This window comes from Plecotus auritus (genome assembly GCF_963455305.1).
Source record: "Plecotus auritus genome assembly, chromosome: 9".
Taxonomy (NCBI): Eukaryota; Metazoa; Chordata; class Mammalia; order Chiroptera; family Vespertilionidae; genus Plecotus; species Plecotus auritus.
The window spans coordinates 133,501,930-133,521,230 of record NC_137783.1 but is presented as its reverse complement, the minus strand read 5'-3'; the positions used below and the strand labels follow the sequence as shown (position 1 = coordinate 133,521,230).

Here is a 19,301-nt window from a genome sequence, read left to right as displayed (position 1 = left end):
ATGCAACAAGCTATTAACTAAGAATTGTCTTTTGAATTAGGGCTGGCATTTTCAATCTGGGCAGATTTCCATTGTCAGCCTATTTCCACAGCAATTTCACTGAAGTATATTCAAAAGTAGATTTCTTATACAAGACTCTCTGAAAGCTGTTGCCTTTCTCTCTTTTCTCTCTCCCTCCCCTTTGCACAGAGGCATCATTCCCCATTGAACCACTACAGCTGTTCCCATTTGAATCTCCCTTTCTGTGCGGTTGTGGATGGTTGGAGGGTGGAGGGGGGATGTTGCATGTCAAGGAATAATGAGCACAGACACATCAACAGACAACAACAAAGCAGACTGTGACTGGCCGGTGGGAGTTAAAGGCCTTCAGTCATTGGCAGCTTAAGCCAAACATTCCCAAATCTATGAAGCAGGGCCCATTGTTGGTCAGTTGTTATTTGCAATGAAGCACAGATCTGATCATGTTTAAAGTGGCGGCACGCAGGGCAGGAGTGCTTGAGCCCAAGCAAAAGATGGAAGAAAATAAGCCTTTGTTGTTTTGAAAACCTGTCTGAGACTTTTATTTCTGTATGTTCTGTGCAACACATAAGTCAATATAGATGGGTTTCCTTCTGCAAACTTCTGTCGAAGGCTGGGGGTCCCGGCAGTCTAGATTAAATGCTTGCACAGGCAGAAACCCCTGGGGACAAAGACACACTTCCACTGAATTGTACTGTGCTTTTTTTTTTTGTTTTGTTTTGTTATGTTTTGAATCCCCAAAAGCAAATGATCAGAAATATAGAAATTGATTGGAGGCTTTAAAAAACAACCTTCTACCTCCACATCTCCTATTTTCATGTTAAGGAGTCACTTGTGAACAGATCATTGTGATTCATCTCTCTGGCATGCTATGTGTTAATGCTTTTATTCCACCAGAGTTGCTGTGCATTTAGAGACACCTTCCAAGGTTGATTGTAGCTTTTTTATGTGTGCGTGTAGTTTGATTCAATGTCAATCTACACTGCATGCTTGCACACTTCTGCAGTGGCGTGTGCAGACATACGCACTGTTGGTACAGTTGCTCATGCAGGTGTTTCTACCTCCTGACATTTCACAGCCTACATTCCCAGAGGGACATGTGTCCAGGGAACTGTCAGAATGGCTACGTGTGGTGAGTGCTGCTGCAGCTGCTGCCTGGCTTCTTCCCTGGAAGAAGGGGGACAGTTTCCAACCGGCTATGATTTGGGCCAGGGTCAGGCAAACGGTTCTGGCCCGTGGCTCTGTTGTGTAGAGTATAGACTTTGGAGAACCGGTGGCCCTTGGGTGCAGGAGCTGGGAATGGGAGAAGGGGAATGCTGGGGGAGTGGAGGGTCTGTGCGTGTGCACTTGGGCCCGTGTGTATATATACATGTGACGTCTGAGGGTCTAGATTTCCAGGGCACAGTGGCACGGCCTGGCTGAGTTGGAAGAAGCGGCTGCCCAGCTGCAGAAGCCCTCTGGTCCAGCAGGATGGAAGGCTGCCCTGCCTTCTGCCCTCACCCTGGGGAGATGAGCTGTACCCTGAATGCAGCTCTGGGCACCCTCCCGGGGACAGCATGGCCAGCACTGTGTGGAAGCAATGCCCAGGAGGCTGCCTTCGACTCATTGTTGAAACGGTTCATTTATTTATAGATAGGTGTATGTATGTATGTATTGGTGGGAACTCCACAGGGAGGCTTTGACACCATCTTCCAGGACGGTGGCCTGGTATTTGGGGTGTCCTCAGTAGAACCACACGACTAACAGCTTATGCTTTTCCTCCAAGCTTGGCTGGCTTAGGGAGACCAGGTGAACAGAATTAGAGGTGAATGTTTGAGTAAGAAACATTGAGGTTACTGAGTAAAAAAATTCTTTTTTTACTACAAGGAATTTCCAGAATATTTTCCCTTCAAAGCTGTGCCTCCTGACACTTACATGGTGACCCACTGACTTTTCTTGATACGGCTCACATACTCATCTCCTCCTGCTTTCAAAAAATCATAACTAGTTTCCTGAGATACAGTATTATTTTTTAAGATTCAGCTATTTTTTTTTTGGTGAATTTTTTTTCATCTTAGGGTTGTGTCTATATTCTTCTGCTTATTGGTTTTCCCTGGGCCTTCACATTAACAAGTTATAAAAAGAAGGCTCTTCTTTGAATGTCTGGCTCACCAAGACCAAACACAAATTCTTCCCTTGTTTGTTTCTCCAGAATAAACCTCACCTGTTTTTTTTTTTGCATCACATCACTGCTCGGTTTTAAAGTTCAGAGTGTAAGTATTTAGAGTTAGTCTTGCTTAAATTTAATGATGTTGATGGTGACTATCTATGGAAGGCATTAATATGTTTTAGAAATGACATTCATAATGGACTTAAACAAATGAATAGGGGCCACCCCACCCCCATTTTCCTTTTGTATGTGGATGCCTGTGTCTGATTCTTTAAAATTAAAAGATAGACAGGGAATCAATTGCCAAGTGTTGCTTCTTATGAAGTAGTTTTATTTTGTGTAGTGTTAGTAATCGCAGATCCTGGAGGTGCAAATAAAGAATAAATGGAAGAGAGAAAGAGAAAAGTGGAAGTCGGTGGCTACTAAAAAGTAATTCCCAAGGTCTTAGAACCCCAGGACCTGAGCAGACTGCAGTGGTCAAAATATTTACCTCACTAAAAAACGGCAAATCTAGCGTAAGAAATGAATACCAGAGAGGGTTTTGAAGTTCTAGAAACATTTAAAAAACTCTGTTTGCCATTTTTACGTAAGTGTTTATATGTTGAGACAAGTTGATAATTGAAAAAAATCTGCTTATAGAATGTATATTTCATAATGTATGAAAATGGTCCATATACCTACGGTAGCATCAGTGAAGACCAATATTTTTATGTAGTAAGTTATTAACATATGGCTAATTGGATAATGCTTCCAGAAGGAAAGAAAATACATTTTCGGACTGGGTTTTTATTGGAGGAAAACAAAAATATACATCCCTCTTCAGTAGCTAATTTTTACAAAGCCTGCCTAGTGAATCAGAACCAAACACTTGCATCTAATTTTTGGAAGGCCCAGGTACTACTGTTCAAAATGCACTTTTACTGAGTTTCAAAAGTTTCTTTTATATTTAAAATAAGTTGGGATCAAATATACTCACTCAATTTTTAGAGCATGTATCTATTTGCAAATCATACATTAACTAGTAATTGGCTGCTAATTTTATAGACATGGTAGCCAGGGTAGTAAATCAATGACCTATTAAGTATTTTTGACAAGCAATTTACATATCTGATGACCTCACATTTTCTTTTCAGAGTCCAGTGCTATGTAATTGTTCCGTTGTGTGTTTGTATAAAATGAGTCACAACACGGTGAGAAAAAGGTTAGAGTTATTAAAATAATAACCAGACTAAAATAGTCATTTGAATTTACTCTGATTGTTCATAGTGCTTTCAAAGGATACAGCAAAGCTTTTGGGGAGTAACTGCACATGCTTTATTATCTATGGACTAAATTGAGTTTCTGAAGTTGCTTTAAATTTTAAAAGCACCTTTGCTTAATATAAAAAAGCCCTCTAATTTTAACTGACAGATCAATTCTGAAACTTTATTTTGAAATGAAAATGGGAAAGAATTTGTGTCTCTTGAATTAAAAGAAGTGGAAAAAAAAAAAAAAACCCAGACATTCTAAAAAAAAAAAAAAAAAAAAGAAAAAAGAAATCTGATTTTTAGTACTAATGAAATAGTGGGTGACAAAATAGTTGTCTTTTTGATTTTGATCACAAAAAATAAACTGGTAGTGACAGGATCTGATGGAGAGATTTGACATCCTGGCGAATCACTGTCATTGATTCAATTATTCTAATTCTGAATAAAAGCTGTATACAGTGTGTGTTTATGCTACAGTGGTTTTTTTTTTTTAAGTGACTGACATTCATCAGATTGGTTAGACAGTTTAAAACCTAGTCTTTGTTTTCTACAATGTTGTCAAGAACAAATAAAGTGTAATTTGTGGTATATTAAAAGCAAACTACTTAAAATGCTAGTTATAAAACTGCTTCAAAATACTCTAACATATTTGAAAATGTATTTTGGAAATTTAGGTTGTAACAGCTTTAAATAGCTTTAAAAAATTGAAACTTTTAACTTACATGTGCAAATTACTTAAAAATTTTTTTTGGTCTACTATTTATCAAAAGCTGTGAGATTATGATTCAAAATCCTAATGTTTCATATGAAAACTGGTTCAGTATGCTATAAACCCCAAAGACATGTCTATATGGTTATAAATGTAAGTGCCCAGTCAATGTTCATAATGAACAAAGAGTTTACCTGATGCAAGCTGAGTTAGTTCCGGTTTTCTGCTTTGTCTCAGCCCTATGTTCTGTAAAAATCCCTCACCAAGCTTCCATACATGTTTTCCCCAGTTTTCTAGCATGAATGTAGCTGTCAGTTTGAATTTCAATTCCGAATTATGTGTGTTGACATAATTTCGTAGTGCTGACTTCAATTGTTTAGGATTAAATAGAAGACCATCAACTTCTTTCTCTATGCTTTCTAGCATTCAAGTCCTTTATATTCATTAACTACTATAGCAGACTAATTACCTTTAATGGAGCCTTAATCCCAAAATATTATTTTGTCTTCATCAATTTAATCATAGGATGCATAAATGCAAATTCATTTTATTATTGGTCTTCATATATTAGCAAACAAATTTTTCAATGTTTTAAAAAGCTTAGCATTTTTGGTGGCAAGTGACTTTTTAAGAAAGAGAAAATATGTTTTTCATACACAATTTTTAATTTCAGAATGCTTTATACGCTACCCTCTGTGAAACATACTTTACCGTGAGCTACTAGTAAGTGCCTTAATAAATATACAGCCACGACCACTGTATGGCATCTTGAACTTTTGACATTTTATTTAAAAATAAAAGTACCTATTTTCCTTAGAGGCAGCATAAAACACATTTTAAAATGAAAGTATTCTGTATTATTTCTGTACAAAAATTTGGTTTAAAAAAATGAAGAATGGTGGTATCATTTTGCAATCCTGTGTTTTTCAAGAATTGGAGGGTCAGATCGTTAAGAAAAATATTTACATAAGCTCTTAGCACTCATAATTAGAGTGTCATAATTCTGCGTGCAATGATTAGGGAGGCATCTAGAAGTCCAGGTGCTTCTTGCCTCCGGCCATCATGCCACAGCCTGGGCCCAGCAGCTTGGCGGAGTCTGCCAGATCCGGTTTGCTCGAGCGGCTCACTGTGTCTGACAAGTCTGGAGGCAAATGCAGTCGCTACGGCAGAAGATGGTTTGGGAGAAGGAAAGAAAGAAGAAAAAAAAAATTAATTTTGCTTTCACGAGCACACTTCAGGATACAATATTATGCTATGTTGATTAGCATTTAGCCTTGCATATAAAATTCCTACTAAAACAGTTCTTCAGACTGAAGCCCAATATAATCATCCGGCCCCTCCTAGATTTCACAAATTACAGCCATCACACAATTGGGACCAGGAATCTCAGTGGAACATTTCCAGAATCCAAACCTAAATGCATGAAGATTTTCTTATTTAGGTAGCAATAAAAACATGTAAATGCATAAATAAAAGCATAATTGAAAAAAAATCACATAATAATGGCAGGCTTGTTTTTTTGGCTTTGTTTTGGTTTTGCCAGGGCTCTGAAATGCTATCTTTCAATCGAATATAGCTTTTCAGCAACTAAGGATTCCCATGAACACCTGCTTCCCTTGGTCTAGTAGGTTGACCTGAAGATGATTCTATTTCAAGGCTGTACTTTTCTAGGAACTTACAATTTCCACAGAAATAAATACTGACATAATGAAAAAAATGATACCAATCAAAGGGTCAGTATTTTTCATGTGCTCAGATGGGTCAGCTGTAACATCTCTCACAGGGTCATGTTTTCAAAAATATAGTGCAGCTTTGACCACCTCCCCGTGCTAATTGTTTATCTTGAGATAGAGGTTGATTTAAGCAGATACAGGCTGCTTTAAGCAGTAACTGCCCATAATTACATAGGTGTTACTATAATTAAGGAGACATATTCATATTTCAAAAGAACTTTTAGGTTTTCAAAAGGATCTCTACCAAATTCATAAACATCCAACCTCAAAGGAACATATCTGCTGTGTGTGGGAGGCTAAAGATAAGTAAGGCAGGATGGGGCCGTCCACTGGTGACTAACCAAGGCTTTGTAGAGATGAACTGACTTGGAGACAACCTATCTGAGACACTTCATTTGGAAAACTCCGATATGGAAAAAAAAATTGAAGATGGAAAAGGGTAGAAACATTTTTTTTTGGGTCAAAATATTGTGATTCACAAGCATATGTTCTGGCTAGTTTCTTCCCCAATAAAAGGCTTGTTTATTGTCATGTAAACACAATCTGTGTGCAGAGGCTCAAAATATTTTAACAGATTGAAAATAATTTATGAAAATATTCTTCCCTGATTGCAGTTTGTCTGCATGGACTTATTTTTTAATGCATATACATCTAGGATGAAAGACACTAGTATACTAGTACAGATATATGATCAACAAAGATGTCAGAAAGGTCAAGAAAAGCTGGAATATCCAGATAAGAATAGTCATATAGTATTACTCATTCCTTAGCATCCAGCCTGTTGCACATTAAGTAATTAAATGCCTACTTCTCGACCGATAAGAAAGCTCTAATGAAGACATATTTGTTTCTTTGTTTTAAATAATCCTTTCATTTCTTGATGCCCTAGTTTGTTCCAGAAAGGATTTCAGGCAGAAATGAAAGCACGAAAGGTCCAGGAACCTAAAGGATGAGCATGACTGAAGTCTGAGGCTACGGATGTCTATGTAGTGTTAACTCTATCACTGTTCATGTGAGGAAGTAGGAGGAAAAGAGACATTTAATTATACGTCTGACTTTTAATGTTTCTTTAAGAACTTGTAGTTATTGCTAATGAACAAAGGAAAAATGACTAGGATACAGGCATGATCTGAAGGTTAACTGAAACTCACAAAGCTAATCTAACAGGTTACAAAGCAAACCTACTAGTCCAAATTCTTTTATAGTGTACTAGTGACCCATTGCGCGAAGTCTCGAGAGACCCAGGACTCCTCCTCCCGCTCCTCGTGCTGTGGGACGGCCCTGAGTCCTGGAGTGCTGCCCCAATGCCCTGCCTCTGGGCCACGCGGAGCGGCCACCGGGCCCCGCCCCAGTGGTGCGCACGCGGGGCGCCCCGGCAGAAGCCATGCCAAGTGGCCACTGGGACCCCCCGTGTCCCTGCGGGACCACAGGAACCCCAGCAAAAGCTGTGTGGAGCAGCCGCCGGCCCCGCCCCCGCTGCATGCGCTGCCATCTTGTGACGGCGTTATGGCATGAGGGTCAATTTGCATATTACCTCTTTATTACATAGGATATCCTAAATACTGAAATATAAACATAGGGTACAAGAAGAACCCCAACAAAACCAAAATGTGTGCGCATGTATGTGCACACTTTTGGTTGGGACCTCACAGAGATGAAGCCAGAGGGTGATTAGGCTGTTTAGGAAATCAATGAGAGCCAAAAATACTAATATTTAGAAGCGACTCAAAGCAAGGCATTCTGAGAGGATATGTGATCAGAACACCTTCCACACTAGGCCTTTGCTTACCACCCAGTGACACCAACAGGACAAGCACAGGTAACCCTCACAGTGAGCCCTTCAGGTGGTGTCTCTAGGCAAGACAGAGACGAGGCAGAAATCATGGTGGGGGAGGGGAGCACGAAAAAGCTGCAGGAGAAGGGCTGGATGTTAAGTAATAAATTATTGCATTCTGATGCAAAGATTAGAGCTGATATATCTTTAAGATCCATTTAGATGAATAGCTCTAATCATCTAAGTGAGGAAACTAGTGTAGTTTATTCAGAACCAGCATAATACAATTTATTTTAGGAGCTTACTATGTGCTGAAAATTTTCTCTGCCTCTGCTTCTCTAGGTGACGAGTGTGAGCCGTTTGGCTAGAAGCCCTTCATAGCAAAGGCAGCTAAATGTGATGTGTGACATACTTGGAAATCTTTCAGGTTGCTTGGCTTTGAAGTTAAAAATCCATTTGTGTGTAACTTCTAAGCACAACAATTTGGGGTGATGTGATTAAATGTTTCTAACCAAATGGTACATTGCAAAGCCTAGATGCATACGCCTGTCCTTTGAAAAAGCCCAAGGGGGGCTCTTGGAAATATGGGAACCTGTGTGTGACTTTGCCGGCTTTTGTGGATTATGACTTCAGCGAGCTCACTCTGCAGTCTAAATTCTCAAGCAGTGGGTTTGTTTCCTTCTTTCCGAGCCTCCCCCTGTGCACCACGTCAGTGCGATGTGAAGTAGCGAGGAAGAAGGAGAGACCAGGCTCCGGGCTTGCCAGGAGTGTCAGGGCCTTCTCCTCGGAGGCTTCCAAAGCACTCACACACTGGACATGGAAACGCTCCGGTGCTGCTGCACCAGATCTGTCTCCTGAACAAACGTGCTGTGGGGCAGCTACTCTGCATAGCACGGCGACATCCTTTAACTCAGCTGCAAGGCTGCAGGGGCATGTGAACATTTTCTTCTTAATATTTTTTAGTAATTGATTTTTAGAGAGGAGGAGGAGGTGGGGGTGGGAGAAAGAGAGAGAGGGAGAGAGAGAGAAACATCCATCAGCCACCTCCCACAGGCGCCCTGACCAGGAATCACACCCGCCACCTCTTGGTGCAGAGGATGACGCTCCAACCAACCGAGCCACACCGGCCAGGGTGGTGTCTGAGCTTTTAGACTTTGGGGTTTCAGTGTGCAATGGTTTAAATAAAAATCAGACTATAAAAAAAGGTAAATGCTATTTTCAACCTTGTAAATGAAATCAAGGTATTAATCTTTCTCATATCTTACATCTGAAGTGGAAAATTTCCCACCAGATCTCCTTTCCCCCGGTTCTGGAAGGAAGGGACTGTGCTGCTGATGCAGGAGATGCATACCTGGCTGGCTGCCTATTTTACCATCAATGCCTTGTCTGTAATGATGGTTTTTATGTAGGTGATGAGATTTGGGAAGGTGTGACAACTTCCAATTTCCCACAGAGGCCTGGGCAATTTACAGGGGCCCCTCTGGACTAATGGGTCCCCTTTCTCTTGTGATACAGGGAGGCAGGCAAAATACTCTGGCAGATTTGGGGGGCTCTTGCCAAAGGGCACCCTTAGGCCCATAGGAAACCCTGGTCCATAATAAAGAAGGAGCAGTGGAAGTGCTTTGCTCTGTGGCTCCGGGAGGTTCCAAGCCCAGCCAGACCTGGAGATGCTTCCCCTCTGCACGCCTCTCTCTCTGTGGGCTAACACACTGTATTTTGTTCCTTCTTGAGTCAGCCACTAACCATATCCTATAGATACACAGGACTGGGTTTCCTGGCTCCACAGTTCCCTTCCTAATTCCTTTTCCCCACCTGCCAGACCTGTGCTCCGCAACTCACAGCTCCCAGGCAGACGGGGCAAGATAATGAATCCAGATTACACCTGGATTTGAGACAAATTGCAGGTAAATATCCATTAAAGTAAGTTTAATCAGTTTATAATTTTTTTGTATTTGGACAACACCAAACCATCAGGCACTGTTTGTTTTCTGAAAACAATTGATGTAGTACATTTTAACCCTTAGCAGATAGAGATTTGTTCTAATCCTTTTAAAACTTCTGACATTTCCTGAAAAAGTCGCACTTTGTGTATTTTTTCACAAACACTGAAATAGGTGTTAATATTACCAAATACTTCCTAACAGCTTTTTTTTTTTTTTCCTTTAAGACACAGCCAATTTAAACTAAAACTCGTAAACAGCTTAGAACACATGGGTTCTACACCAGCCCCTTCCCAGAGACAGCCAGGGACAGTTTGCTACCTCCCTGGCACTCGCTCTCCGTGTGACCTCAGATAAGCTGCCTCAGCGTCCTCCTCTATCACCAGGGAATCAATTCTCCCCCCACAAGACTATTTCCAAAATCAAATGAGGTGCATGTATTCCATGAACTATCAAGTATTACACTAATTTATTTATATCTATTCTTGTTAAAAAAAAAAAAAAGGATTTGAGGTGACATAAAAATATGGTACCAACGATAAAAATCAGTGAGTTTGTCAGGGCAAGAAGTGAGTCTACAAATATAATAAACCAACATAATTATAAGCAATAGCAAGAGAATATCGGACTTAGCCAGCAAGGCTCAGTCACTAAGCCGAGCCCAGGCATTAAGTATGCATTGCCCTCCACTGAGACTCTGCAAAGAATATAAAAGGGAACTGCAACAACGCTCTTCGCTTCTGGAAAGATTTAAAAAGTCCAAACAGTAGTGAAATGGAGCCTGCAGGATGCCCGGCTTCTGGGCCAGGGAAGTATGCATGGCTGTCTGAAGGAGGCAATTTGGGGTCCATTCAGTTTAAAAAATCCATCTTTTGCACATGTCTCCATTGCTGGAAAAAAAAAAAATAAAAAAAGTTAGAAGCAGCAGCTTCTTCATTCTAGTTTTAAGGGAATTCCCCCTTCTTTACATAACTAAGAGGGAACAAATTAACAAAAGGCATGGCATCCTATTCCAGCCCAGGTTCCTTCAAGAGCTGTGTGAGGCCCTCACCTGGAGGATTTCTGTGGCCAGGCTCTGTGTTATGAGGCCCTGCCCTGAAGGGCAGGGAATGAATCAGAGTATAGGCCAAGTAGTCATACAGAGACACTCCCACCCACTCCACAAACAGCTTAAAAAAGGTAGAAGTGTATTTCTCTCCCCATTTACAGTCCAGAGGTTAGGCAATTCTCAGCTGGAGGGACTGGTCTGCCATCCTCAATAAAGGGCTTCCAGTTGCCTCCAGGGCTGATGTTTCTGTTCTCAGTTGGTGGGAAGAAGAAGGGACCAAGAAGGCAAGACCTGGAAGTTGGACACATCACTTCCACTCATGTACAGAACTTGGAACATGGCTGCAAGGGAGGCTGGGAAATGTTTTAAGACATGTAAAAATGTTTAACAAATCCATTACTATGAAGAAGGCGCAAATGGTTCCTAGGAGACAACTTCTCGATTGTTTTGAGAGGGGCCATAGCAAAAGAATCATCTTCGAGAAGTATTCAATGCTCATGTATGAGTTACAGCTGGTTGCCTGGGGCTCAATTCTCAGTTTCTGACCAAAGACATGCACAACGATGCCACCATAGCTCAAAAGGCAGGGCTAACGTAGTGCTCAGAGTCTCTCTTGCTCTTCACATAACAAGAAAGGTTTCCCTTTCCTTTGTGGAAAGACTGATTTCCTCCCAGTGGCACTTAGGAAGGAGGATAGGGGGAGGAGACATATGAAACAGACTTGCTATATTCATCATCACCATCACAGAATTGTTATTTCTTCACAGGATTTTAGAGTGTTGTTTCAATTTATATAAAAAAAGCAATGTTATGTGCTATTATGTAATTATTATATTTTTAAATGATTAAATTTCTATTATTTCATAATCACTACATTATTACAATGTAATATTAGGTTGCAATTATTCTACATCGGGTTAACATTTTGCAGTGTGGAAGATGCATCTGCCTACTTTTGATGAATTTTGCGTTACTCTGTTATAAGAATAGGCCAGGAGAAACCAGCCCAGAGCAGTCCTTGCTCTTTTTGATTTGGTGGCCGAAGATTTCTGGAAAAAATTCTGCCAGATGTGGTCAGGTTTTAGGTTTTAGTTTTTTGTTTAAGATCCAATTCATTTTCAGGGTTCAAGATTAAAATTGTTTTTACCGAATGTCATAATTGCGCTATATCCTTTAATGTGAGGAAAAATCATTTGGGTCTTCCTGGCTGATCTGAAAATTAGACAAAATTTCAGCACTGGAACACTACATGCTGGCTGCCCATGTTAAAATGCTCAGGTGTGCAATTATTTTGACCGTCAATTATAACTGACAGCATTGTCTTATCTCCAAACTCACCTCTGAAAGCAGACTGTGAGGAACTCGCTTGTCTAAACAAAAGTGTGATTTGTGAAAAGGCATATGTCTGTGGCAGAGATTGCTAGCGTACTCCCAATGTCATTCTCCTTTTGCTCTGTGTAAAAAATCTGCATATGCCTGGGGCACATGGCCTCCCAGAATAGAGGCCACATTTCCCAGTTTCCCTTGCCGACAGGTGAGGCTGAGTGACTAAGTTCTGGTCACTTCACCTTGAGCACAAGGGCTATGGTTAAGTTTAGGGTCAGATCCTTAAAAAGGGGGAGGTGTCATTTAATTCTCCTTTCCCTTAGTATCGCTATTCGACCTTGGCAAGGAGGGCCCTGCCCTGGGCCCTGATCCACCCCTCCTCAGGGGGTGAGGAATTACAGGCAAAAAGGTCGTGCCCATCTAGAGTCTAAACCCTTCTTTACAGGACATGTTCTGGGTGGTCAAACCTCAGAACTCCCTGTCCCAATGGCTACAAAGCCTGCACAGGTCTCTTCCCCAGGTTCAGCCTGCAAGGGTGGGCTGTGTTGTCTGTGTGCACACCTTGGGCCCCTGGAGTAGCCGGGATGCTGATGTGGGTGTGTGGACGGGGTTTGGATGTGCAGGCTGGTGTGGGAAGTATGTGCGCCGGCTCTGGGAAGGAGGCAGGGGTGGGAAGAGGAAGGAGGTGGGTTGCAGGCCAATTCTCCCTACGTCTCGATGCTCTGGAGTGGAACCCTGAACCTACATTTAAACATAGCTTTCTAGGAAGGTAGATTTTTGAAGGAAGGAAGATAAAGCATATTTATGGCTTGTTGGCTTGACAACTTTAAAATATGCAGGCATATAAAAACTAAGGTCTTCACTTGCTGAAACATGGACTTGAGGGCCGGTGTTGAAACAGCCATCCTGGGCCATCATGATGGAAGAAGCTACAGGCTGAGGAGGACACAGCACAGTGACAAAACTGGTCTAGGTCCCTGACAGCATCTGGCCATCAAAAGAGCCCGGGGTCACTGACCTGGGTTATTATGTGGGAGATGCATGAACTTCTATATTTTCTAAACTTTGTAATAAAAAGCCCGGCCTATATCCTGTTTACACAGAACTTGTACCTGTAGAATGGAGCGCTCGAGTTCTGTGACCTGAAGATGTGCTGGCTTAGTGTTGGAAGGTGGGCTCTGAGGTCAGATGCTGCGGTCCTTGTTATTTATGCCTATGAGAACCTGGAGGGCAACCCTTACCTCCTAATCAGTGGCTCTAGGCAAAATGTCGGAGAAATTCAGAATATCAGTGTGTTAGCTCCTTCTTGCCACTTTCAGCAGTTACTCACAGAAGAAAAAGAACTTAGGTCAGAGCTATAGAATTTGGCAGAAGAGACAGAAGAGCCCGCAGCCCTGAAGGGAGGTGCTCTGTCTGCAGCCCGCCATGTGCACTGACGACAGGCTCATAGACAAGAGGGATCCTTCCAGGGAGCAGAGCAGGGGCTACAAACAGGGCTAAGTCCTGTACTCGAGGCAGAGAATTTTTGCCATTTCTAGACAGTAGGATTCCCATTCTCCCCTGAAGAGGCAGTAAGTGTGTGGGAAGAAGGCTGCGTAGTTTTGGGCCCCAAAGCGTTGTGGACTCTGACAGAGACTCATAATTATCCTCGAATATGTACGTTCCCTTTCCCCTTTAGTAGAAGGACCTTTGAATACACAACCATCCTGAATAGAGACTTTACTTCTATGCTTCCGTTTCCCCCAGTTGTAGACCATGGACCAAGTCTGCAAGGAGCAGAAGTGAGGTTGCAACTTGTGGACATTTGAATGGAATTTGAACTCAGGCAGCCTGGCTTCAAAGGCCACATTCCTAGTCATCACTCTACATGCCAGAACTTTTCTAAGCATTGAAAATAAAATACTGAACAAGACGGGCCAGATCTCTGCTTTCAAAGAACTTAAAACTTCAGAAAGGGATAATACATACTAGACATTTATATAAGGAGACGCAGCTAACATATAGGAAAGCAGACAAATGAAGACGATAATTCAGATGATAAGAGGTGCCCTTAAGGAAATCAAACATGGTGATATATTGCCTGGGGCACCACTTTAACAGGTGAAGACCTTTCTGAAGGGTCCATCTGAGATAAGGACTATATTTGTGAAGGGACTTACAAAGACCTGGAAAAAGAAGTTTCCAGGCAAAGGTAACAAATGCAAATGCCTTAAGGCAGAAATAAGCTTAGCATGTTTTAAGGACAGAAAAAAAGTCAGTTTTTCTGAAGTAGTCAACAAACAGGGGAGTAGCTATGAGAAACTTGGCTTGGCAGGTAGGCACCAGATGGTGTAAGGTTCATAAGCTGTGGTGAGTGAGCAAAGGGCAGGGAGGGAGTGATGTAAACTTATTTCTATGAATACAGGGCTATCTCATCCATAGCCTTACAAGACCATGCATGGACATTTTCAATACAGAAAACAACAACTGTTGCAAACATATACATTCTTTAAGGACAGAGTTTTCCAAAAGGTGGTGTAGCCTGGCTGTTCTAGATCCTTCCTTCTGATTGAGAAGGAACATTCTATCTACTGAGTGACCCACCGCCCCCCTGCCCCCTCCTCCTGTGGGGAGCGGTGGTTCTCTGCGTCATGCCTGCCCAACACGAAGTTTCCAGTTGGAGGGGTTGGGCTCTGTGTGAAATGCTCAGGGAGGAGAGACTTTGGCAGCACTGTTTTGTGAGAACGGCTTGCTGAGCTTAATCCTCTTAAAACGTGAGTCAGAATCTCTTGGACTACACAGTATTAAGAATACCACCATGTTTTGGTCCAAGTGTTCCTCAAATTTTAGACATTTAAGATGTGGGAGAGTCATGTTATTTTTTTCTTCCTTTCTTCAGATACAGAGAACAAACTAGGTTATTTCTGGAGAACTTCACTTAACATGGTTATACTGTCTATACAAACTAAAGGCAGAGTCTTTTTCTTTTGTTTTTCTCCTCTTTTCTTTTGCATGTATTATTCTTGCTAATGCTCTAACATGAGCAAGACTGAAAAACAAATCACGATAACCGTTGGAATAAGGTGATTCAAATGGTCACGGAAACTTGGACAGTAGAGACACTGCAAAACATCTTTCCCCAACCCTGGCCAGCTCCTTCTCTGGGATAAAGGAATGGGGTGGGTAAGTCACACATGGCCATGACCATCCAACCCTGTGATCCCATGAGTGCGCACCATTGCCTAAATGAATCTCCTCATATCTCCCCACCTGACTTCCTTCCATTCCTCTTTCCTTAATGGTGTCGCAGGGCTTCCCACCCTGGCAACCTTTTCACTGGCCTGCAACTGCTGCTCACCCCAGGCCTGTCCGTTCTGGACTACACGGTGCAGGCAGGAGCTTGCACACTCCAGAGTGTGCAGAGTTTGAATGAAGTTTCGGCAGGCCAGGCTGAGCGGTGCTTGAGACTCAGGGCCTGCTGCTGGATGGCAGGAAATGGGAGGAGACGGGCTCTTTCTGGACAGACTGTCGTTCTGATAGGCTTGTCCAGCCTGCTTTGTCCAGGAAGCCCCTTTTCTACCCAAGACCAGGGAGGAAACCTTGTAGGAGCAATATTTTTGGGCACTACCTCTCAGGTGGCTTATGAATAACAAGATACTTTAGGAACACTGTGTTTTTAGATCTGAATGTTGAGCTTGAAAAACACACAACCTTTTTTAGAAATAAATTCAAACTACTAACTATATGAGAATGTCTTTCTATCCCCTTTGGCTTTTAAAGCATAAGAAACTATTCTGGAGCCGACAAAAGGTAACGTCCTCCTTGTTTTTGTCTACTTGAATTCAAACTAATGTTTTCTCTTTACTATAATCTGAAGCCTTATACTCAGGAAGTCAACTATTAGCAGACAGATGAATGTGTAAACTCAATGTTGATCCCTAAACCCTAGAGAACTGTAGAACTACAGCAGATTCACTATTCAACTTAGGCACCGGAATAGATGAATTCTATGTAAAAAAGCAGAAATCAGGGGATTCCGAATCAGATAATCCCTTTAAGTTACCATATTAACAGCACTCCACTAAAGTTTTAAAATTGGTAGCTTTTGATGAACATTCCTCTCAGAAATGTGGCAATCACATATTTTTGTATGTAAGCATAGTATAATACATATACATATATTTCCTTTTGGCTATCCATGAATGAGTCCCAAGAGCAAAATGGCCAATGTGTTTGCTTGCATAATGCCCTACAGTGTATGCAGAATGTCACTGGAAATGGCAATGTAAACCATCCTGACAGCATTCAATCTCCCAGCTCCTCTTTAGTTACTTTGAGACTCCCCCACCCCCATTGAAGGGTCTGCTAGTTCCTGGGTATGAAGAAAGAATTTTTAATGGGGCCAAGTGTAGGTGTTTACAAGGGGGAATTGTTGTTTTTTCTTAGGAGCTGCCTTATGTTCAATAGTTGTATTTACTTTGTCAAGCTAGCCAGAATTAGAGATCCCCATTGCTAGGCAGCCTAGAGCGGCTGCGAAGTATTTCTGGGCATTCAGAACTGAAGCATGTGCTGCCCAAAGGCAGGTTTCATTACAGTGTGTTGTTTCGTCCTCCTTCGCAGCTCCCTACCCCCACACCCCTGGAGAGCAGTGCTTCTATAGCAGGAAATCTTGGTTACTCTATGCTGAAACATATTTACATGACTGAAACATGACAATTAGCACATTTGTAAAGCTTGAGGGAGAGGCACACTCTAATGGTTTTTTGAAGCAGGCTGATTTCCTGAGGCTTTTAATCTTATTTTATTTTGTTCTACATGCATGAACAAGTCCTTCTTTACTATAGGTATTTGACCAAGTCTACCTGATATGAATGTGAATGAAAAGAAAATTGCACAAAAATTAACTTCATATTTCATGTTTGCCAAACTGTTCCTCATTTCTTTCACCAGTTCCATGTGTGCTGAGGGCTCTGCTATCATTTTTTACATGTTGTGTTAGTTTTTATATAAAGGGGAGTAGGTAGTATGTTTTTGGTTTGACAAAATAAAGCGTGGCTTTCTCTATACGGATTGTATAAAAACTTTCCATAATGAACAAAAAGTATCGATTATAGCAGTGATGTTTTCACTCTTCATGGTCAGATGAAGAGTGAAAAATATACACTCTTCTAGGTGGTGTATATTTCATTTGCTCCAAACTTAAATTAATACCGAGGTGGTATTAAATAGCATTATTTCAAAAGTACGAGTATACATGTGTGTATATGTGTTTATGCCTGTTTATACATATAAATATATAACATGAACATTTAATATCTTCTAAGTCTATAGATTAATTTCTAAAATCTTGGCAAAATTTAGAAAAACAAAACAAAATAATCTTTCATATCAGAGCCCTCTGAAATGGGAAGAAAACTTCCATTTTCCTCTGGATTCCTTAAAGCATGCTAACCCTGAAATCCCCCAGCGCAATTCTCACTTAAAAGTTATGGCAAACTTACAAATTACCCTGGTTTCCAACAGTCACCCGGGACATCTATCTCCCCCCTCCACAGACCTCCCTCCTCACCAGTCTCAAAAGGGAGCTCGTGAACAGACTGGGCAAAGCCAGAGCCCTCGCTCCGCATGCCTTAGGGCAGGGATGGGGCAGCACCAGACCAGCGCTCAAGCTGAGGGCTACAGATTAGAGATGAGGACATAGCTCCAAAGACCTGCTTTGCTGAAGTGACTTCACAGATAAGAAGTAAGCAGAGAAACAATTTAGTCTTAGAAAACCTCTCCATGAATAATGGAAAATAAAGGAAATGAAGCCAATAAAGCAAGGAAAAAAATACTGATGATCAGAAAAGAGGAAACTATTTGTGAGTATATAGAGAAATGACTATGCCTATGTCTAGGGATTTTTGTTTGTTTATTTGGCGTAATCAAAATGCATGTTTCTACGGCAGAAATGTTAACAAGAGCTAAGTTTAATTTCCACATAGATAATTCAGAAGTAATTTCTCATAGAGATTATTTTCTATTCTTTAAAAACTCATTTGCTTTTACATGTGGAGAATTTCCCCCCGGACCACTTCACTTTTTCATTGAGCTAAATCTTTTTACAAGAAGGTCTAAAGATCCTCAAAATGTAGAAGAGCCAACAACCTGAGAGACCAAGTTGGCTAAATCCCGTGTCAGGTTTTCATTGTAGCAGTGAGTTACTCTGGTTCAAGTAGAAACGCTGAGGCTTGTGGTTATCTCAGCGAGGTCTACAGGTATGCTCTGGGGATGTTCCTTGTGGGATTTGTGAAATTACATTCCAAAATGAAATAACGAAGGGAAGTGACTTATGTAAATGTTATGTAGGGTTAATTCTCTAAGCTTTAAAGACCTATGTCAAATAAAAAACACATTCTATTCAATTCCCTTAATATTATAAATGCATAAAAATTTCTCGAGGCATGGGAAGCCAAGGAAAGCATGATTTGTGGAAAAAGACATCAAATGGTTTCTAAAGTTCCATATTGACAAGTTTCATAATTTAACAAATGATGAAAAAAATGGAACTTTTCCTTTAAAATGATATCAAATAGTGGCATTTTTTCTTCTGTCTTTTATTCTACCTTATGTCCTAAAGGGATATCAGTTGCTATAAAATCAGTTTAAGCAAATTCATCATATAATTACCCAATTAAATATTTGTAAATTACAGAATATATTACAAGCACATAACAGTTTTGTTTCTAAGTGAAAAATTGCAACGAGCATCTTCAAGTTATCACTATATATTTATTTTTAGGTAACATTATTATTTCTAACTGTTTACATCCTAAACCTATTAACTGGATTGCATATTTTAACAGTCTACATTAAATATCTTACAATTGATTTCTTTTAACATAAAGTACAATTTGTAACTAAGCATTAATATTTAGTTACATTGAAAGAATCAATGATATTTTAAAATGAGTCAAAGACTATGTGAAAAGCTATGAAAAAAAGGGGACCATTATTACTTACTTCTAAACTACTCAAAAGATTGTCCCAACTCATGTCAATGAAAGGCATTCAGTAACACTCTATTCCAAAACCCTGAAACAGTATGTATCTATCTTACACTAATGAAGGCAGGAAAAACAAGGTCACAGGAAGAAATACTACTAGAACTGCAATAAAGACCAGTTTTAGTAATCATCAATAATACTAGAAAAGTATATTTATTCTTACCATACACTGCCATGTTTTTTCCCCCTTTTTTTACTCAGTTGAGTAATAAAATATCTATCTAGGTTAATTTATTACACAAATTACAATGCAATTTTAGCAAAATTATTCACATGTATAAGAACTGGGTTAAATTTGTACTTTAAGTCTACTATGTTAATTACACATTTTT

General features: G+C 40.6%; 1 protein-coding gene across 1 annotated transcript in view; it reads right to left on the bottom strand.

Moving 5' to 3' along the window:
* Window positions 1–4,884: 4,884 nt before the first annotated feature.
* Window positions 4,885–19,301, bottom strand: part of ELP4 (elongator acetyltransferase complex subunit 4) — a 190,192-nt gene continuing 175,775 nt past the window's right edge. The window contains exon 10 of the mRNA XM_080687426.1: window positions 4,885–5,283. Coding sequence (XP_080543552.1) covers window positions 5,152–5,283 — 132 coding nt within the window. The 3' untranslated portion in view covers window positions 4,885–5,151. The remainder of the gene's footprint in view (window positions 5,284–19,301) is intronic.